At 42.5% G+C, this 22884-nt stretch overlaps 1 protein-coding gene across 7 annotated transcripts in view; it reads left to right on the top strand.

Annotated features, from left to right (window-relative positions):
- Positions 1–22884, top strand: part of LOC137410997 (dipeptidyl peptidase 4) — a 216354-nt gene that overhangs the window by 96047 nt on the left and 97423 nt on the right. For 4 of the 7 annotated variants that reach the window (XM_078769355.1, XM_078769379.1, XM_078769367.1 and 1 more), the window contains exons 6-9: positions 3060–3112; positions 6173–6239; positions 12083–12203; positions 15958–16112. In XM_078769355.1, coding sequence (XP_078625481.1) covers positions 3060–3112; positions 6173–6239; positions 12083–12203; positions 15958–16112 — 396 coding nt within the window. Of the gene's footprint in view, positions 1–3059; positions 3113–6172; positions 6240–12082; positions 12204–15957; positions 16117–22884 lie in introns of all 7 variants that reach the window. The other 3 variants (XM_068096452.2, XM_068096464.2, XM_068096458.2) reach the window with 1 other exon arrangement.

Raw genomic sequence — 22884 nt, forward strand, 5'->3', positions numbered from 1 at the left:
ATCTATTGTTTTCATCCAGAGAGCCATTACTAGACTCTCAATTACTCCAACAACTAGCATAGTATGAATTACTTTATAGGATTAATGCTGGAGTGGTACTCTGATTGGTTGGATGATAACAAATCACAATGTAAACTCTCAACACGTACCTGTACATATGGGGGCATGTGCCCTGCTCTATATAGATGTCGATTTGCTGAAGCAGTTTATTGACTGAGGTTGCAATCCTGGATGGAACACTCCAGACCTGGATGGAAGTTAGAGCAGGAAGTTGGAATTTGGCCTTCAAATTGATGTTTTCTCCAATTTCTCAGATTCAGATGGAGGATAACATGTGATGGTTTGAAGCTATGGAGGGAAGAGTGCCATTGGCCTGTATTGGGAAGGCAGTTCCACAAACTCGAGAAATGAGGAACAAAGGAGTAGCAATGGGATTGGAAAGCTTGGATGTCTAGGAGTTTTACCAGGACGAGATCACTGAAAGAACACGTGCATCCTTGAGGAGCTCGGGAAGGTCGAAGGGTTGTCTCTAATATTTTCAGATACTGCATATATATTGCAATTTTTTTCCCTCCAAGGTACACCCTGGCACAACATTAACCTGAAATGGCACATAATTCCTCAAATGTGGCTTCCATCATTTAGCTAATTCAATTTTAAACCTGTAAATATGCCTTTGAAAATGTTCTATAAACATTTTGATTTTTCCATTTTGGATCTCAAGTTTTTTTGGATATGATTCTCACTTTTATACCCCTGTGTTATTATAATTAATTATCTGGTAAATTAGACATGCAATTGACATTTTGTTTTTTGTTTTTTTACTATTTTTCTTTGTTATCTCTGCCACCGAAGATGGATGGAGGTTATGTTTTCACCCCTGTCTGTTTGTCTGTTTGTGAACAAGATACACTACATGGCCAAAAGTATGTGGACACTTGAACATCACACCCTTATGTGCTCGTCGAACATCTCATTCCAAAATCATGGGCATTAATATGGAGTTGGTCCCCCCTTTGCTGCCATAACAGCCTCCACTCTTCTGGGAAAGCTTTCCACTAGATGATGGAACATTGCTGCGGGGATTTGCTTCCATTCAGCCGCAAGAGCATTAGTGAGGTCGGGCACTGATGTTGGACGATTAGGCCTGGCTCACAGTCGGTGTTTCAATTCATCCCAAAGGTGTTCGATGGGGTGGAGGTCAGGGCTCTGTGCAGGCCAGTCAAGTTCTTCCACACCGATCTCGACAAACCATTTCTGTATGTACTTCACTTTGGGCATGGGGGCATTGTCATGCTGAAACAGGAAAGGGGCTTTCCCAAACTGTTGCCACAAAGTTGGAAGCACACAATCGTCTAGAATGTCATTGAATGCTGTAGCATTAAGATTTCCCTTCACTGGAACTAAGGAGCCTAGCCCGAACAATGAAAAACAACCCCAGACCATTATTCTTCCTCCACCAAACTTTACAGTTGGCACTATGCATTCGGGCAGGTAGCGTTCTCCTGGCATCTGCCAAACCCAGATTCGTCCGTCGGACTGCCGGTTGGTGAAGCATGATTAATCACTCCAGAGAACGTGTTTCCACTGCTTCAGAGTCCAATGGCGGCGAGCTTTACACCACTCCAGCCGACGCTTGGCATTGTGAATGGTGATCTTAAGCTTGTGTGCGGCTGCTCAGCCATGGCACCCCATTTCATGAAGCTCCCGCTGAACAGTTGTTATGCTGACGTTGCTTCCAGAGGCAGTTTGGAACTCGGTAGTGAGTGTTGCAAGCGAGGACAAACGATTTTTATGTGCTACACGCTTCAGCACTCAATGGCCCCGTTTTGTGAGCTTGTGTGGGCTACCACTTTGTGGCTGAGCTGTTGTTGCTCCTAGACGTTTCCACTTCACAATGACAGCACTTGCAGTTGACCAGGGCAGCTCTAGCAGGGCAGAAATTTGACGGACTGACTTGTTGGAAAGGTGGCATCCCATGACGGTGCCATGTTGAAAGTCACTGAGCTCTTCAGTATGGCCCACTCTACTGCCAATGTTTGTCTATGGAGATTGCATGGCTGTGTGCTTGATTATATATACCTGTCAGCAATGGGTGTGGCTGAAACAGTCGAATCGACTAATTAGAAGGGTTGTCCACATACTTTTGGCCATGTAGTGTATCTCAAAAAGTTGTGGATGGATTCGGATGAAATTTGGTGGAGATGTTGGGAATATTACAAGGACGAAATTATTAGATTTTGGTGAAGATTCGGTTCCGGCTAGTATAATTTTTAAAGTGATTCTTCACCATTGGGAGATAGGGCCAAAAACGATACATAGCAGGATATCTCAAAAAGTTGTGGACGAGTTATGACTAAACTTGGGGGACAAGTGGGTTACGTGACAAGAACAAGCCAATTAGATTTTGGTCCAGGTCCAAATCCAGATCCGGCCTATCAGTGGGATACCAAACATGAACTGTTCAGCCTGGCAGAGGTATGCACTCTACCGAGTGCCGTTCTCGTTTTGCTTCATATATTGGCACTCAAAGTATGGTTTTTATTTGTTACTAATTTGCAGAATTTATTACTTTTAGAATATATATATTTTGATCACAAACACGAAAGGCTATAATGTTGGATTTTTAATAATATAGGAATTGGGTTTACCTTAACTTTCGTTTTTGTTAGTCTTGCATGAATTTCATGAAACCCATATTTGTTGCATTTCACTTTTGTGTCGTGTTCGTTTACTTGTTTGTGGGTTCGAGGAATAGACCCCGTGGCGGCCGTCCATTCAAGCAAGGCTTCGGTCCTTCCCGTGTGCGCGAAAAGATAATCCCGCCAAGTTTGGGTATACGCCTTGAAATAACAAGGTTCGGCTTTCCGTCACCCTGAGATGTTCACCACCGGGCTGACATGACAATATATTGTTGTTCACAAACATGAAAGGCTATAATGTTGAAAAGGTCAATTATATTCATGAGACAAGTTGGGTCGTGATGTATGAATTGAAAGAAGAGGCAAAGAAGGTGAGAAATGATTGCTTGTGTTCAAGATAATCGTTTTACTTTTCAGGGTTGGCGGCATTCATATACAGCTGATTACCATGTGATTGATATTATCAATAGGTAAGTTTGAACCTTTCTATTTTGGAATCTTCTTTTATCATATTGGGTCATTAATTTTTTTATTTACTATGTTTGCAAGCAGCAGAATTTGTGCTCACCTCCCCTAAATGCCCCTTCCCTCTCTTTTCCAACCTTTGCTTGTCATTCCTTTCACAGTCCACTCCCTTCCAATCCCGTCTTCAATATCAATCTTCTCAACTTGCTCCTTTCTCTCTCTAATTTACGTAATATGTGGATAGCCCTTAAGTGCAATTATCCCATGGTTTGTTTTATTGGTTTCTTTACAATACGAGCCACATAATTAGCAACTGAAAAATGTGATACTTGAAGTTGAATTTTGATTATTATTTGATGTAAGGGAATTTTTCCAAGAACTTCTTTTTTGTATAGGGTGTGCACAAGAACATCTCTATGTTGCCCTCCGACATTTCGTTTTGATTCCTGAGTGGAAAAACTCCCCAAGAGTGTTTTGCAAGCAGCCTCGCATGTATCCGTTTTTATTACTGAGTTCATTAATATGTCCAGGCTTAAATTCCTTCAATACAAGATCATTTTTCATTATCGTACACGGCTCCCTTCCTATTCCATCTCCAGGCGCTGCATGAGGTCATCGCCGGGCACCGAAGGGGGCCCAGCGATGACGCGCACTGAAAGGGAGTACTCAGTTTTCACTTGGATTTCTTGCTTTCTTGTTTGTTTTCTTTCTTTCTTGGTTGTTTGTCTGGGCGATATCTCAGCCATCCTTTAAGCTAGGAAGCAGAAATTTTGGCACAATAGTGAGCAGGTGCTTTAAAAAAAAAAAATTTTTTTTTTTTGATTAATCAATTAATTGATTAATTACTTAATTATTATCGATTTATTAATCACTTATTTATTTTCTTTCTCATCTGGGCAATATCTCAGGCACCTTTTGAGCTAGGAAGCTGATATTTGGACATGACAATAAAACCACCGTTTAGAGGCCATTTTTCCCCGCAAAGCAGGGTTTGGCCTTTTTCGGGAACCGTGGTTGTTGTTGTTTTTTGGTCCCCTTTTTGAAGCAATGTTTTACGGCCGGATGCCCTTCCTGACGCCAACCCTTTTTGCCGCCTTTAACGACAAACAGGGAATTACCAGTGAACTGGTACTCAATTAGCCGACCTCGGAAGGATGACAGGCTGAGTCAACCCCCCTGGCGTTAATTCAGCGATCGAACGGGATTCGAACCCAGGATCCTAGGATCCTAAGCCGGCACCCTAGCCGCTAACCCAACACCAGAGATGACCAGAGACCAGACCAGATGACCAGAGAGATGGATGACCATCACCAGAGATGATGATTGGACATGACAATGACCAAGTGATTTGGCTATAAAGGATATTTTTGATTTATTGCTTAATCAATTAATCGATTAATTATTTATTGATTAATTAATTAATTATTTTTTGATCAATTAATTAATTATCAAAAAGTGGCAGCTTTGGATGAAATGCTGGTGGTTTCGGTTTGCTATTGTCCAATTGATTGGGAAATTCATTATTTTATGATTATTATTTAATTACGCAATTAATCAATCAATTAATGTACATCTGTCCCTCCCAATACTGTCTCTATATGCTGCATGGCGGCATTGCCGGGTGCCGCATGCATCCCAGCAATGTCGCGCATGGGAGGATATCTTCATTATTTGGCATGGGGGCGGTGTACTTTGAATGTATCTGTAGTTGTTTTCTTTATTGTTGAACGAGGAATGCCTAATTATGAAGAATGTTTTCGCATTGATTTATATGCCGATCTTGAACAGGATGCTTCAACGATGTCCACATGATCCCGACGTGAAGCCTTGCGATTAGAACGCTTTGTGTCAAGAACACTCTCCATTGAGAAAGCCTTTTCCTGCCATGTCCGTAATGCTTCACGTGAGGGAGCAGGCTTCAGAAACCTTTGCGAAAATTGTGCTCATGTTTTCATAACCAACACTGGCAATAAGCGTTTCTTCGATTGTAGATTCACTGGTGTCTGTCATATTGAAGCCCTACCTGCAAAATAGAACAAAAAATTGTTCTTCATGCAAAGTCATGTCAACGTAGTTGGACAAATGCACATTGACGTATGTTGCAAAAACCTCTACAGAAAACAACACACAAGTACAACCAACTCGTAGTTTATGGAACAATATAAAGTGAGAAAATAAAATAAACTAGAAAATAGAATTTGACGCAAATGCATCAATGGATTTGTCTCCACCCATGTTAGGTGTCAGCTCACTGTTATGTTTGATCTGGGTTAAAGGTCACATGAAAAATGAAAGGTCACATGGGATTGCGAGAGAGAAAAGTGAAGACATCAAATGCTTCTAACTCGTGTTATGATATGCAAAATGGTTTTCAATGGGCACATGACCTTTGACCTGTTGAACCCAAAATCCATCCAGTTCATCTTTATATTACATTTCATAACTTTTCCAAGTTTGGTTGTAATCCCCTCAGTAATCCACAAGTTATTGTGGGAACGAAAAGCTGCTACACACACACGGACGCACAGCTGGATGGACTACCCGAAAACGTCATGCCTATGGCTAAGATCTTCTTCACTGTTATTTTGGCAACTTTTAAGAGGGCAGAAGCATGGCAGTCTCAACGATTGTAGAAGGAGAAAGCGCCCCCTTTGCAGCACTTTGTTCATTCCTTGTAATTTGTTGGGCAAATCTAGCATTTCCCTTCTGAACCAAATGCGAGTAAAATTGGTGATCCGCAATAGGAATATGGGTTCACTTTATCATCCATGGTTTCCCAGCCAATCAGATTGTAGCTGGCGATCATGTGATGAGACGTCATGATATTGAAATAAAGATTGTTATCATTTTGCCTTAAAATCGCCGATTACCGGATCGAATCGCCGATGGTTGGCCGATGTACATTCTGGATTTAAAGCCCCGCTCAAGGAATGTAGTGCTCCACAATGCAGCACTATCCCATGATTTTTAAATATTTTACCGGTGCCATCCCAGCTATTTAGTAAGTTATTTCCTTATTGCAGGCAGCTGTTTCACAATCGCATTTCTCTTTCTGTTGCATGCAGGAGGACTACAGACACCTTTCCCCTGCAGACGATACAGTACATCGCCTGGTCCTCAAAAGACTCGCTGGTAAGTAACATTGTATTAGCATCTACTCTTTCGCTTTGCTTCTGGGTCTACTACATCTGGTGCCGTCATCGAGGAAACATAAAAGCACAAGAAGTCGTTTGGTCTATGAAAACGGGTTTTGTCCACATTCTAATTATTTTATCTGCGCACTTGAATGCACATCCCATACTTTGAATGTGCTGGGAAGGTCTCGCAGACCAGGTGGCCTAAAAGCTTGGTATTGTGAAATATTCCAGCTTATGGGAGATGGTTAGGTCACTTTATGGGAGATGGAATAGCTGACTGCATTCTTCCTGAAGGATGGCATACTCCACGATGCACCACACCTTTTGACGTCTCACCAGAATGGTAGTTTAGGTTGGATTTGACTCATCCGGTAGTTATTTTCAACACTCTACTGACCTAACAATGATGCTCACAATGATCAGTGCCGAAGTTGTGGTAACATAAAACCTGGTTTGTCCTGGTATTTGATATTATGACTGAAGTCATGTTCCGTTTGTGGTCAGAAACAAATTGATATTTTCTTTAGAGGGAAATGTCGAATAATGCCTTATAATATGGTATTGTACGATAATATGCAAATGTATTGTCACGTCTGAAGCTCCCGTTAAAACATGAACCTCAGCGCCGAGTTCGACTCGGAAAAATGGACCCAACGATATTTTATTAGTTATTGCACTGCGTTCTTTTAATTGATTCAAACTTTACTGTGCTTCAAGGAGCTTACATTTGGGCTGAAATAATGGCGGCTCACAGACACAGAAACAGACAGCTGGAACATGTTTTATTTCCTTTCAAAGATTTATTTGTCAAGTATACAGGGAAGAGGGTAGCAAGATGCTATAAACAAAAACAGAACAAATCAAGCAAGCCAAATGGACACAAAGAGGTAAATGGGAATATTCAAGCTTATGTACAATGATTGGAAATAAAACAATTCCGAACCCACTAGGTGCCACAGATGACACTCGTGTAACAAAACAATTGTAGGTGAGACTTCCTTTATCTGATACAAAGGGTGGACGCAGGACTCAAAATAGACCGCTTTGGGAACCAGGTGCGAGACGATAGCTCCCAAGAGTTATCGTCGATTGTCATCGTTATCAGTTAACTACAACGATAGCTCCCTCGAGTCAAAACGAGCACAATTAAGATTGTGGTTGGTGTGGAATGGCCTCGATGACCCCTTTGTCCTTTAATTAAGCAAGGCCTCTTGGTGGTGCCCTCCGTCCTCTTCCTCCACACTCCACCAACACAGGGTGAACCCACCTTGGATCAATCCAAGAGACAAAGCCACACGTGGTCCACTCCAAAACTATGTTATCAGCCTGCCCTCTTTCCCCAAAAGGCTTTTGCGATCTCCCCCTCTCAACAACGTGGCCTCTTCTTTTTCCTCTCCAGGTCTCTTTTGATCCCTCCTGGCTCCTTCCACAAGCGTGGTCCCTGGTTCTCCCCCCCCCCCCCCTCCCCTCGCCCCCTTCACTGGGCAGGGTCCACTGCTGTCCATCCAGCCAACGGGGCAGCGCCTATAAAAAATAATTTTCTAATAGCACTTCTGTCTCCTGAGCACATTACGCCATCATGGCTGACACACACTGATTAGACAGATGTGTGCCTCTCTCATAAGAAGTTCTCGCCAATTAGTAACACCTACCTCGAGGTGTTCATACCCACATATTAAGATCTAATCTGTCTATAAATTACATACACTGCCTCCTCAGCATCATGTGTAACAAATGACTTAACTTGACAGGTCCCTGTTACATGTCAATCTAACTGCGACTCGAAACACACGGACCATACTGCACTTACCACGGTATAGCTAAGCTTGGTGCCCCCTTGCATGTAACAGTATTTTTACCCTGTGCTCACTAAACGGAAATCGGGGTTATGCGATCGGTTGCGTGCATACGTGTGGTGTACGTACGTGTCTGCATTTTAAAATTAATTTTCTTAGCAAGTGTTGGTCAGATTGACATGAAATTTTGCACCACTGTAGAATTTTTACTGATAATTATGACCTCATTGGCCACGTGGTATGGACACCATCTTGGAAAACGTTGCACCTCTATATCTCCGAAACTGCTCAATGGAAAAAATAAATGAACCAAGGTTCATTGTCAAGTACTCCCCATGTGGAATATAATGTGTTAATGATGATTATTTATTAATTATGACGTCATAACTCGGCAAGTACACCGCTTGATCTGATCAGTATGAAATTTACTATTTTCTCTGCAAATGTTAGTCTGATGGACACGAAATTATCACCACAGGAGCACCGCATCCTGTGGAATTTTTTTTTACTGATAATTATGATGCACCGTCTTGGAAAAAACAATAAACGTTTCACCTCTATATCTCTGAAACTGCTCAATGGGAAAAATTTGAAACGTGGCTCATTGTAAAGAACTCTGCATGAGGAATCAGTGTTGTTAACGGTGACGTCATTGGTGCCTTAATTATGACATCATAATTCGACAAGTACAACACTTGGTCAAATCAGTTTGAAATATTTGTGTGATCTACCCAACAATTCAATTGGAGAATGTAAATGTATGATGTCATCGGTCACATGGTCTGGCAGCCATATTGGATCAAAGAACCAAAAAAAAACCTTAAATTAAAACAGAAGAGTTGGCTTGTACCAAATTGACTGCATGGGGTAAGTATTATATGAATACCATCTATTTATTTTATGAAATCACTAAAGGTGGGTTTTCACGGGACACGCGAACGGTTCGCGAAGGATGCGAATGTCGAAAAAATGGCAAAGTCCAACATTCGTATTTTAGGCTCCAAAAGTTCGCCAAACATGCGCGGGGGTTCGGAAGCGTCGTCAATTGTTCGCGGGAGTTTTCAAACATTTTTGAAATAATATGTTTGAAATACCCGCCGAACAAAAAACGACTCCTGCGAACAATTGACGACGCTTCCGAACCCCCGCGCATGTTTGGCGAACTTTTGGAGCCTAAAATACGAATGTTGGACTTTGCCATTTTTTCGACATTCGCATCCTTCGCGAACCGTTCGCGTGTCCCGTGAAAACCCACCTTAAATATAGTGAGCTTGTAGGTAGGTGTGTATTTTTATGCCTCCACCCCCGAAGGTGGTCGGCGGCATTATGTTTTCGGGTTGTCCATCCGTCTGTACATCCATCCCATCAGTCCATCCATCCGTCCATACTGGCTAAACCTCGTTTTTCTCAGCAAACACATGTCCAATTGAGACAAAACTTTCAGGGTAGGAGTGACACCCATGCAGAATGTTTTTTGATAATTGTGACGTCATATGTCACGTGGTATGGCAGCCATCTTGGATTAAACGCAAATAATTAAAAAATTATTTATCGGAAACTCCTGAATGGAAAAATTTGAAACTTGGCACATTGTCAAGTACTCCCAATGGGGTACAAAATCATGATAATGATGACATCATAGGTTAAGTGATATACCAGCCAAAAATGTTTTAATCGAATTGCTTATCCTAAAAATCTGAAATTGCATGCACATGATCTACGACACATTTGTATTGAAATATTAAACTTATGATATCATGGGTCACATGGTTTGGCCGTCATATTGGATTTAACCTAAAACCTTAAAAAAACCATCTTCTCCCAAACCACCAAATCAATTTACTCGAAACTTTATGTGTGTCATTGACTAGGCATGGTGATTAAAAGATGATCACGAAAACATAATTGTTTACATGTTGTGGCAGCCATATTGGATTGAAGGAAAATATTAACAAATTATATCTCTGAAACCGCTAACCCTATCGATGCGAAATTTTACAAATATCATCTAACACAACTGTTGCATATAGTTTGAAAAATGATGATGTCGTAGGTCACGTGGTTTGGCAGCCATCTTGTATATAAAAACGAACCTTATCCAATCAACACAAAACTTCACAAACATGATCCCCTACCCATACATATGCAGAGTGTACATTTTTAAAGGTCATACGTCACGTGGTGTAGCAGCCATATTAGCTTGAAAGCCGATATTTAAAAAAAAAAATTCCTCTCTGAAACCGCTTCACCGATTGATGTGAAACCTGTCATGGCTGGTGAAAATGTGATACTCAAAAACAGCTGAAAGGATTTAAATCAAACTTGTTTATTTTTAGGACAGTGAATGAGGGCGAATGGGTGGAAATGCGAATGGTTCGGTGGATGTGCGGAGTATCGTTGAGAGAGAGAGGAAGACAAATGATGAATTGCGAAAGATGATGGGAATAGAGCCTGTGATTGATGCTGTGTAGAGGAACAGGTTGAGATGGTTTGGTCATGTGTTGAGGAAGGATGAAAATGACTGGTTGAGAAGAGTGATGGAAATGAATGTAGAAGGAAGTAGAGGACGGGGAAGACCGAGAAAGACTTGGCTAAAGATGGTGGAAGATGAAATGCGGGCAAGGGGGTTAACAAGGAGAGATGCAGAAAATAGGGCAAAATGGAGAAGATTGTCATGGGGACCGCAAGGCTAACCCCCGCTCTAGCAGGGAAAATGGCCGTAAAATGCATGTTGTTGTTGTTTGTTGAATGAGGGCATCTACCCATTGTGGGACTATGCAGAGTAAGGTGGTTCTTAGCCACATAAGGCAAAAAGAAAAATTGAATTGTTTTACTCCTAACCTTTAATTATTTTGATATTAAGGTAAAACTTCTGCATGTGAAATATGTTTTGAATACATCAAGTTTTAGGGGTTGCACAGTGACTCATGGTTGCGAGCCACTCATTGTTGCCCGATAAGCGTTGATTTCCTGCAATCGGGAAACCTCTTGCGATGTTTTGTCACAACTTGAAGCAGATACTGGGTTTGCTGTTCATCCCTTGTCAGGAGACTATTTTACTCTTCAATGAGAACAACTGTATACACCAGAGTACAGCTGTACTGTATTCAATGACTTAAAAATAACTTCAAAATGTGCAGTACATAGCAAAGTCATAGGTTAACTGTAATGGTCAAAATCACAAATATAGCAGTGGAGAATAAATAATCCACTCCAAACATTTATGCGAGCCAAATATGTGAAATTGCAAAGTCCGTGTGCAACTCCGTGCAACCCCTAAATTTAGTTCAAATGGCTTAAAATTTCACCACAAGGGTTTGTTCATACATACAAAAATCACTAAGTGTTAGGAGCATGACTTTTCTAACTTGCATTTTGAAGAACCATCTGCATCCGCATCCGCATGAATGCAGAGGAATATTTGTCGACACAGTTTTTATTATTATTACTTCCTGCCAGGCAATATCCATGCTTGATTGGCTTGTGACATATTTGCGAACCATCCCCGAGGAGGATCTGCCATATCTATACTTGTTCATTTATGCATGTCCAAACTTACCCATAGCAGATCATATTTTTTTATTAGAAGCTCATACAAGATTTGCGCTCAGGCTAGTCGACAGCTTAGATGTGAATGTGCGTATCTCTAGGCAATCCTGCCAGCCCAAATATGTGCATTTTTTAACAGTCATCTTTAGTTCCTGGTGGAACATAAATAGCATGCAGGATATAGATTCAAATATTTCAGTATATACTGTTACTTGAATTACCTCGTATAAGAACATTAGTGATCAGTGGACACATCATCACATATATGGAATTTGAAGCTGTGATTCCGTGTATTTACATTGGAATTTCAGGTAGCTTGAATTAGCACGATTGCAATTAATTTGAACTGTTTTTACAATGATAGGGACATTCTTTTTCGAACTTGAGTAAAAGATGTTTGAAATGCAACCATAATTGATCTGGTTATTTTGATTCAATGTAAACCCTCATCCCCATTCCCTCATTTGTTTGTGTACCCTGCCCTTGTCCACAGGCCTATGTGTTTGAAAACGACATACATTTGATGCAAACAGTTAACGACACTGCTGTTTCGATAACAACATCTGGCCAAGATAATTTGATTTTCAATGGAATTCCTGACTGGTTGTACGAAGGTTTGCATCTGATAAATTGCCTTAATATTTTTTATTTCCCATTATTGTTGGAAATATATTGTTGTTTTTGTGATTCATGCATCTCTATATTGTAAAGCTCCATTAGTGTAGATGAATGTGAGCCTTGATCCCTTCTGCTGCCCTCATCTTGCAGACCCATGAAGTTTGCCTTATTGTGTGCCATTGGCTGCAATGGCCAAGTGAACTTGATCCAAAGTGCAGTGATGATGGCCTTTATCTATATATATAAAATAAAGTTTTTGTTTGTGTGTTTGTTTGTTTGTTTGTTTGTCTGCGCAAGCTAATCTCCTGAATGGTGAAAGATAGGAGGAAACCTCTAATACAAAAAATGTCGGGACGGCCCCCGGGAAGGTTTTAGTCTAGGTGGCGAGACCGGTCGAGGCCCACCTCGGCCGGGCTGGGCCCATTTCGCAATTAAAAGCTGAGCTGAATTATCGTAGTCAATCTTCTATGGCCGCAAGTGAAAGCTGAATTATAGTAGTAAATTCATTCAAAAAGAACCAAAACTGTCGGGACGGGCCCCGGGGAGGATATAGGCTGGTGGCGAGGCCGGTCGAGGCCGCTTCGGCCGGGCTGGGCCCATTTCGCATTTAAAAGCTGAGCTGAATTATTGTAGTCAATCTTCTACGGCCGCGAGTAATAGCTGAATTATAGTCGTAAATTCATTCAAAAAGAACCCGGGCAACGCCGGGTGCTTTCGGCTAGTTTATTTATAAAAATGCCTTTTCTAGCAAAGTATGTCCACATCACTCCTCTACCCCATCTGTGGCCATATTTCTTCCTCCTCTTTTCCCAAAGTCTATATCGGCACATGAGCAAGTCATCTGCTTTAACATTTAGCCTATTTCCTTAAAACAATGTCTACTAATGTTTTAATTAATATACAAGTACATCGATATGTCTTAACATCCTTCACAAGAATAATGTGTCGAGACTCCTTCTTGCGCCTGATTCTCCAAGGAAAGAAAGCAGGAAAAAAAAAAAGACTTCAAAACAGAATTTTGGCAAAAGCAACAGGCAATCATACATCCACATATGTGTATATACATTGGAAGCCTGGTGTTGGTGTAATGGTTAAGGTTGCTGGCTTGAGATTACATGGTCCTGTAGTTCAAGCCCTGTCATGCCGTTGAATTAGACTTTGGTGCAGGTCTAATTTATGTGTCTGTGCATGTTTTCATGTTCAATGTGTTCGCTCTTACATGAGCCTCGATTCTGTATACAAAAAAAATTGCCGAATTAGACAGACTATATGGTGCAGTTCTCTATTATTTGCCCCCAAAATGGCCTCCTATTGAACCAGTACGTGGGATAAGTTACAGCGGGTCTTTGTGGCATTCTTGTAGAGCACCATCATGATCATCCTGACACCACAGGTTCAAAACATACACACACACAGTTAATTTGTCCATCATTTACTAATGTACGTTTACCACCGCACCATCGCAATCCATATCGTCATTTTCCTCTCCAGAGATCGGCCCACTTTTTCGTCAACTTTCAGTTTGAATTCGGCTGTGAAACTTTTACGTTTTCTCTTACTTGCACTGACACCAGACATTGTACTGTACGGCAGTGACTTGTAATGGTATGTCCGGTTTCATGGAATATTCTGTCCTGTATGTGCGTAGCTCTGCACAGGTAGGCAGATAGCTAAAGAGGAACTTGAATGAAGAACTCAAACCAGATTGGAAATGTAGATTTCTTTACTGGAATGTTTTGGTCCATTCATTCATCAATTCGTAATTTGTGAAACTGAAAATACACAGGCAAGACCTGCTACAATGCAATGCTCTGCAAGTTATGCATCTTGTAAATTTGTATGTAAAGGCCCGTCCGTACATCTTGTAAACTTGTATGTAAAGGGCCATACATCTTATATGTATTGTAAACACAATAACTTTTTAGTAACAGATTAGCTTTTGTAGCACGTTTGCATAACATGAGTTTTGCATGCAGATTTGCCGCTTATGTTACGCGGCTGCACAAACTACAAAGGGGCTCCCAAATAGCTTGACCATCTACATTCTTATCGATGAAGTTCGTGGATTAATATAAACAAACATAACTTACATACGAAGCTCTCTAAGGCACAAATGGGAGCAGGTGGAGAAAGATTGCACTATCTGATAGTTATCTTTAACTCTAAATGAAGGCAGCCTTTCAAAATGGAGAATCTGCACCTTCACCCTTAGATCACATGACCTCTAGTAGCCAATAAGAAAACAGGACCGTCATATTCAGCTTACTCTCTAAATTGACTGGCAGGTGGCAGCCTGTCCTCGACAGCAAGGCGTGACTTGGAATGATATAAAATTCAAGTCTGCAGGGTATTTATACATTTCTAATGGGTGAGTAGTGTGGTTTCCATCGTCGCATCGGTATGAGAAACAGTGAACTTTAATTATTAGGATATTCAGTCAACCCTTTCTCAAGATATTCATTTGAATGTCAATTGATTAATTATTTACCACAGTTGTATTTGAAAAGAGCCATTTGTTGGCCTTAGACAACAAAGCCATGTCGATTGCTGGAAATATGGAGATCGTGTATCTCCCGATATTCTATTTTTCACCTCACTTATGGTCGTATAAGTCAACAGTGCTTAATTTGTCCAGAACTGATTGGAAATACCATTCATTCCTGAATATGAGTGCAGAAAAGCAAATATGTGAGCAATTATTGTGATGGGAGGTGAGAGGAGGGAGGAGGGCTTAATACATTTCACTATTTCTCTGAAAAAAATACCATGTAAGTAATCAAAGGAAAGTGTGCATACATAAAATCAGAAACCCACCAACACAAACAACAACTGAAAATGGCTGCAGTAAAAGTTTGGAAAAGCATCTCAAAGGAAGATGCCAAGAGTTTGATGTCGATGGGTCACATGCTCGATGCAGTTATTGTATGCAAGGGATATGCAACCAAATGCTTTCTATTATACTACTTTAATTTACTTAAAGTTAATCTGTTCCAATACTTATGCTTACCTAAAATGGGGGAAAAAGAAAGAACCACCTTTAGAGGCCATTTTTCCCCGAAGAGCAGGGCTTAGCCTTTTTCAGGCACCGTGGTCCCCTTTTTGAAGCAATGTTTTATGGCTGGATGCCCTTCCTGCCGCCAACCCTGTTAGTCGCCTCTTGCAACACAGGGAATTACCAGTGAACTGGTACTCAATTTGCCGACCTCAGAGGGATGACAGGCTGAGTCAATCCCTCTGGCGTTAACTCAGCGATCAATCGGGATTCGAACCTAAGATCCCAAGCCGGCACCCTAACCGCTAAGCCAACACCAGGCTACTACCTAAAATGGGGGGATTGAACATAAAAAGTGCCATTGTTCTACAATGTGAAACATATACATAGAAATACCAAGAAATAAAAGCTGACCTTCTGTATTCTTGCCTTATATTAATCTTTTTATTTGAAATCCAAATTTCCTGAGTATATACGTAGCAATCATAACAAATTTGATTTCACTCTTCCAAAACTTATGGATGGCACTGTATATGTATTTGATGACTGAAATTAAGGAAACTTTTCTACACGCGTTTTACAATTTGAATCAATAAAATTTTTCAGTGACCCTTTTACAGCAATTTAATGAACAACAATCGACATTTTCTATTTTTTTTATGTACGGATACAGATTTTCTGATCCACCCCGGATGTGGTCAAGTGATTCAAATCGATATAATCCCACATTAAATGTGATTTGTATGTTGTTTTTCCAGAGGAGATCTTCAGTTCGAAAGTTGCAATGTGGTGGTCTCCAGATGGAGGCCACTTGGCTTTTGCACAGTTCAATGAGACTGGGGTAGAATGCATCGAGTACTCATTCTATGGAGAAGGGCAGTATCCCGAGACGATTTCAATCCCGTACACCAAGGCAGGTTTGCCATTGTGAGACACACAAGTAATTTAAATGATTTCGTCCTCAAGATTCTTCTCTCCACTTCCTGACTTACTTTTAAATTGGAAAGATTTAAAGGATGTTTTTTATGTGAAGAATGCAAATTGCCTTTTAAACTTTACTGAGTGAGTAAATAATTTCTTATATTATTGGCACCCTTGCATTTTTTTGAAATAACTCACAATTTTCTCTAAAAATAAGTTAAAATTGACAAAAGTATTTGGCCTCCACAATTCTTTATTTCACTGTTAATATTACAGAACCTTTGTTTTTTTTTATTCAGAACTTAATATATCCTTTTGAGCCTGGGGTTGGCTTAACGGTTAGGGCGCTGGCTTGGGATCCAAGGATCCTGAGTTCAAATCCCGGTTGATCGCTGAATTAACACCAGGGGGGTTGACTCAGCCTGTCATTCTTCCAACGTCGGCAAATTGAGTATCAGCTTGCTGTGATGAATGATCCCGGTGTGTACCCCGATATAGAATAGGTACACTGTATCCCTGTGCATCGTAAGAGGCGACTAAGGGTTGGCGTCGGAAAGGGCATCCGGCCATAAAAACATTGCCTCAAACAGGGAACCATGATTGTCATGGGGCCTGCAAGGCTAACCCCCACTCTAGCAGGGGAAAATGGCCTTTAAACAATCATTCATTCATTCATTCAACTTAATATACAGTGTCCTTTTAAACTAGAAAATAAAAATAAATGGCATTGACAAAATTATTGACACCCAAGACTTAATATTTGGTAGCACAGCCTTTGGACAAAATAACTGCAGTCAAGCACTTCCTATAGCCATGGATGAGCTTCCTACACCTCTCTCCTGGCAGTTTGGTCCACTATTCTTGTCGAAACTGCTCTAGTTCTCCCAGATTTGAGGGATGTCTTCTCCCAACTTCTATTTTCAGATCTCCCCACAGGTGTTCAATGGGATTTAGATCTCGAGGCACTGCTGGCCACTTCAGAACTGTCCAGCGTTTTGTCTTGAACCATTCCTGGGTGCTTTTTGAAGTGTTTGGGGTCATTGTCCTGCTGCATGACCCATGACCTTCGGCAGAGACCCAGCTTTCTGACACTAGGTTGAATATTACACTCCAAAATGCCTTGGTTATCTCCTGATTTCATGATGACATGCACACATTCAAGGCACAGAGTGTCAGAGGCAGCACAGTAACCCCAAAACATCACTGAACCTCCTCCATATTTCACTGTAGGGAAGGTGTTCTTTTCTTTGAAGGCTTCATTTTGTTTTCTGTAAACATAGAGATGATGTGCTTTACCAAAAAGATCCAATTTGGTCTCATCTGTCTCCAGGACATTCTCCCATAAGGATTTTGGCTTGTTCAGGTGTGTTTTGGAAAACTCCAGCTGGGCTTTCTTAAGTCTCTCTCTCTCAGCTGTGGGGTCCTCCTGGGTCTCCTACCATAGAACCCTCTTTCATTGAGTTGGTGACGGATGGTGCGAGTTGAAACTGCCTTACCTTGTGTCTGAAGTTCAGCTTGAATCTGTTTGGCAGTTGCTTGAAGTGCTTTCTCCACCATCCAAACAAGCCTACTCTGCAATCTTCGATCAAGCATTCTCTTACAGCCACGTCCAGGGAGGCTGGCTACAGTGCCATCGGCCTACACTTCCTGATAACATTCCGTACAGTGCACGCAGGAACATCAAGGTCTCTGGAGACGGACTTGTAGCCTTGAGATTGTCCATGCTTCCCTACAATCTTGTGTCTGACCTCCTCTGACAATTCTCTGGTTTTACTTTCTTTTCTCCATGCTCATTGCGGTACACACAGTGACGCAAAACAGCAGAATGACTCCTCCTCTCGATTCAAACTGGTTGAATGAGTGATTTTTTACACTGCAGGCACCTGCAACTCACCACAGGTGAGTTCAATTCCAAAGTAAAGGAGAATCACCTCCTTAAAATGCAATTGTTCCTAACAACTTCCAGAAGTTGCAAATAATATTGTCCAGGCCATTTTAGGATATCTGTGTGGAATAAGCTAAGATTTAGTGATTGTTTCAGCCTTTTTTTTTTTTGTTCCACTGCAAACCAAAGAAATACATATGTGAATAGCAAAATATTTTTTATTTCTACAATTTTCTGGAAGAAATGGTGCATTATTTGAAAAAAGTGCAAAAGTGCTAATATTTTTGGCCACGACTCTGTGTGTGTGTGTGTGTGTGTGTGTGTGTGTGTGTGTGTGTGTGTGTGTGTGTGTGTGTGTGTGTGTGTGTGTGTGTGTATATGTTGGAACCCATCTGTGGATCGGTCCCATCGGCCGATGGGTCTGACCCATCTGTGGATGCACGAGAAATGACAATGCAGACCCATCGGCCGATGGGTCTGCGCCATCTGCGGATGTGTTGTTCACCTTGAAGGAATGTGTTGACAGAATGGTGCTCTTCAATCAGGTACACAGTCATTGGAATTACATGTGGTAGGAATTTAACAGAGATGATTTTAAAATGTTTTATTATCTATTTCTACCCATCTATTTATACATTTTGTCAATACATTTTGTAATTAACAGATACATGGCAGTTTTAGTAAAGCTTTACTTTAAAGCTTTCTTTAAAGCTTTACTTTAAAGCAACTTTGTAAACAACGCCACAATCTTCCACCCACTTTCTCTTCTTCCCCCACTCCCAATGATTTATTCTTCCTCTTCTTCCCCCTCCCTCCTACACCCTTCTTATTGTATGGAAACTTTCAACCTGTCTTCTGGTTTCATATTTACCCCCACTTCCAATCACTTCATATTTACCCCCACTTCCAATGTTGTAGTGTTCTACAACAAGATGCTCTGAAATAATTCGATTTAAACTTGCTTCATATAAGGAATATCGGGTGTGGTTTTAGCTCACAAGATACAGAGACAGAATGGGCTCATTGGCCCTCCCACCATAGTCCCATCCTGTTGTTCAGTTAGTTAGAGGAAGCTCATCAAGGCCACTCATAGGTTAACTCAGATAAGGAGATGGTCAGCCATATGTGGCAACATGTTTACAACTTTCTGTATAGAAACCTTGGTTGGGAAAGTACAAAGGGAGGGGACACTCGTAAATGTGTCAGCCCACAGGATATTGGCAAAGTCTAGAGGGAGGCTGAGAGATAACAGCTACAACCAAGGCCAGGGAAGGGGAACAAGAGATTGTGCCCACACAGGCCAAGAGCTCACAAGCACAGAACTCCTTATTAGGATATTACACATCCTCAATGCACAAGAAAGGACTAAGTATTATAAAAGAGTACAGCAATCAGTCAAAACAAAACATATAATTGGTTATACTTGGTAATTGGTAAAGCAGCAAGGATATACAAAGGGGGAGGGGCATTACAGCTCCCTACATACCGCCCTTTTGGATCTAAGATACAAAGTTATCTACGAGCCAATCAAAGGCCTTTATTTCAAACAAAGCAGGAACAAAACCAATCAGGAAAGTCATTCAACATATCACGCGAAGGCAGCCCAGTAAGCATGTCCCGTACCCAAAGCACCACACATACTCAGTAGGATGATTCGCGTCTGTATGTGAGTATGCAATGTAAGTCCGTAAAAGCGGGGTGATCAAATGGCATGAAAAATCCTCCAAGAGAGGTGAGATAGACAGTGTAAAGGGTTCACTAAACGTACCACGCGAATGCAGCCCAGTGAGCATGTCCCGTACCCAGTACCACACATCGCACTCAGCAGGATGATCCGCGGGTGTGTGGGTGTAAGTGGGTGTAAGTGGGTGTATGATGTAAGTCAGGTGTAGATGGGTGTATGAGGTGAGACCGTAGAGGCATGAAGATCGAATAGCGCGTCAAATCCACAACGAAGACCTCTGGTTCCACCGGGGTCCACACCCAGGAAGATCTCCCGACCCACCCTTGGAGCACAGAGGTGCGGCCAGGACTCCTCCCCAACTGGAGCTCGCCCGGGCTTCCCCAGGTGAAATCCTTGGAGATCTTCTGCGCTCAATCGATATTCATGTTCATGAGGTCTCTTACATGCTGGTGATCTGGGGAAGACACAACATCATCAGTATCAGGTGGCTCAAACCTATGGCCATAAAATAAAGCATAACGGTCCAAAGGAGGGAGAGCGACTTCCTTTGGGTCAAAGTCGAGATCGTCCGAGGCGATGCTGCTTGCATCGCTGTTATCCCTGGACGAATTCGTAAAACAATCAGACTCGGAACTCAGAGTATCTCCACGATCGAGTTCCTCTCCATCCGGGCTTGGGTTTGCAGTTGGGTCCAAATCCCGGACTGGGTCAGTGACGGTTGACTCACTGTGAGCTTGTGAGACATAAAGGTGAGCTCGTGAAGCATAAAGAGGCAAGGCCTGCATTGAGACATAAACATCAGTCGGGGACCCTTGCAAGTGGCCCACATCATCATTGGTAACATCATCAGTAACATTATTCTCAGGTGGCGTAGGCCTGCGGCGTCGGCGGCCAGCAACAGTCATAGCCTTACACATCGAGAAAAAACGAGAGGAGTCCCTTAGGAACTCGTTGACGTCTGCATGCGACGTGTTGGGGCCCAGAGTAATCGGCCTCCTGGCAGCCTGAAATGCTTCAAGGTCCGCAAAAGTGTAATCAACATCATTATCGGTAATATCAACAATGGAAGAACAATCTTCGGAAGCGGAGATCTCATTGTCGCGGCCCAGTGGCTCGTTCAGGTCGTCGTTCCAGGATCCGCGGTCTGCAGTCACGTCGACGGCCGGTGTGTCATCTGGACCTGCGATCAGCTTGTCGATCATCACCATGGCCTTTTCTGTTGTCGTCTTCAGTGTCCATCCTGTGGAAAACTTTCTCACACACGCAAGGACTAAAGCCTTGATTATTACACAGCTAACCACGATTCCAAGGACTATTGCCAAGGCGGTCAATACCCACTTTACTATCGTACCTGTCCACCCTTTGAACCAGTCAGTAAGCCACTGGTGGGAGGCTTCTCGATCCATTCGATCCCTTGTCAATATATGAGCACTTTCCCTTAACCTTATAATAGCAGCACTGACCCCCTGTGAGGGATCAGGAATAAAAGTGCAACATCTACCCTCAATTATCCCACATACCCCTCCTCGTTCTGCCAGTAGCATATCTAACGCGACCCTATTTTGCATAACCATTGTACGCAGGTGGACAACTGTGTCCAACATTTCGTCATGTGCTGTAGCGGTGGCGTTGGCCACACTTTCTAAGATTAACGCAATTTTGTCAATGCGGTAACTGCTCATGACCGTCCCAGCCCATGGGAAGAAGAAACCAACGGCCTTCTCCCAATCAGCGCCGTGTAAGGTGGTGGTGTCGTCGTCGTGCCAATAGGTGCTTCGTTGTGTCCTTATGAGTGCAGGGGTATTATGCAAGTGTTGTCGCATTTCCATTTCTGGGAAAACTGATCCTAAATAGCAAATCCCTCCCCAATTATCAGGTAAATACGGGTAAGCTTTGTTCCCGCATACAAACATGGTCCCGTGTGGAGCCACTAAATGAGTGGTCATGCAAGTGCGAAGGTCTGGGATAGTGTTTGTTCCGTTTTCCCCTTCCCATGCCAACTGGAGGTGTGTGAGGTTATGTAAAGGCGAACTTGTAACATTTACTAACAGCATGTGTTGCCCTTTCCTAGGGTCCGCGAGGAGGGTATCTCTACACACGGATTTACCTACCATTATTTGGCCCTTTCCTTCTAAGCAGAGGGCTCCCTTAGCCGGCTTAACCCAAACCGGCGCCGGACGTTCCTCGAAGTGTCGGGACTCGATGGGGGGAGAGTACTGAAAAACTCGTTTACACGCGGTTCCGTCAGAACCTTGGCTTGTCAGGGTTGTACTAAGGCATTTGGTGTCTAGTGGCTTCGAGCACAAATCATTGAGTGATAAGGGTAACACTACCATTGGTATTCCTGCTGTGCTGGTGCGGGGAAGGTGCATACACATCCAACACCGTGTCCTATTCTGTAATGTGGCCATATGCCGTGCGACCTTCCAGTATGTGTTCTCTTCTGGCTTCCTTCTTACTTCCTGGGCAGGCGGGGTTTTAATGACATAGGCGGCGCAACTAGGTCGGACGTAGGGTTCAGTCCCATTTGGGATTATTGTGCGAGGGGGCCATATTCCACATTCAAGAATCATTGTTGTATCCGGGCCAATGGGGGTGTAATGCAATAGGAGGGTAGTATTCTCAATGCCCTTGCCCCATCGATATCCCGGGGCATATCGGCTGCTTATGTCCCCAGTGTATGTTCCATTTTCCACTTTCCTAACCTTAGTCAGGACTAGGCGTGGTCTTGTCATGCGTGCCTGTGGTGTCTTATTGTGTACCACTATAGCTTCCACCCATCTTACAGATAACCACTTAAAGCTCGTTTCCAAGTTACAGCAATTCACCGCTATTTTGTCTCCCCAGCGAGCCGTTATATACTTGACGGGGTAGAGGGGAAATGCTGAATAATTGTCGGGTCCTGGGTACTTGGGGAGGTCCTTTCTCGATAGCTCAAAGTGCAAGAGCCTATCTTTGGCAGGGGGTTTGCGGCAGCTGCCCAGAATTCCCATCATCATGACCGTCATCGCCGCCCTTAGAAGACTGTGGTGCCCTAGACGGTGCATTGTCTTCAGCTGTGTGGGGTGTAGTGTCTTGTGTGGCTTGTGGTGCGGGGATGGACAACTTACAATGGGTGGCGTGGATCCACGAAGGTTTACCCTCGCAGAAGACTGCCGTCGGTGTGACCAGTAGCACCTGGAATGGTCCCTTCCA

The sequence above is a fragment of the Myxine glutinosa genome, chromosome 1, assembly GCF_964187855.1.
Source record: "Myxine glutinosa chromosome 1, kmMyxGlut1.1, whole genome shotgun sequence".
In the NCBI taxonomy this organism is placed as follows: Eukaryota; Metazoa; Chordata; class Myxini; order Myxiniformes; family Myxinidae; genus Myxine; species Myxine glutinosa.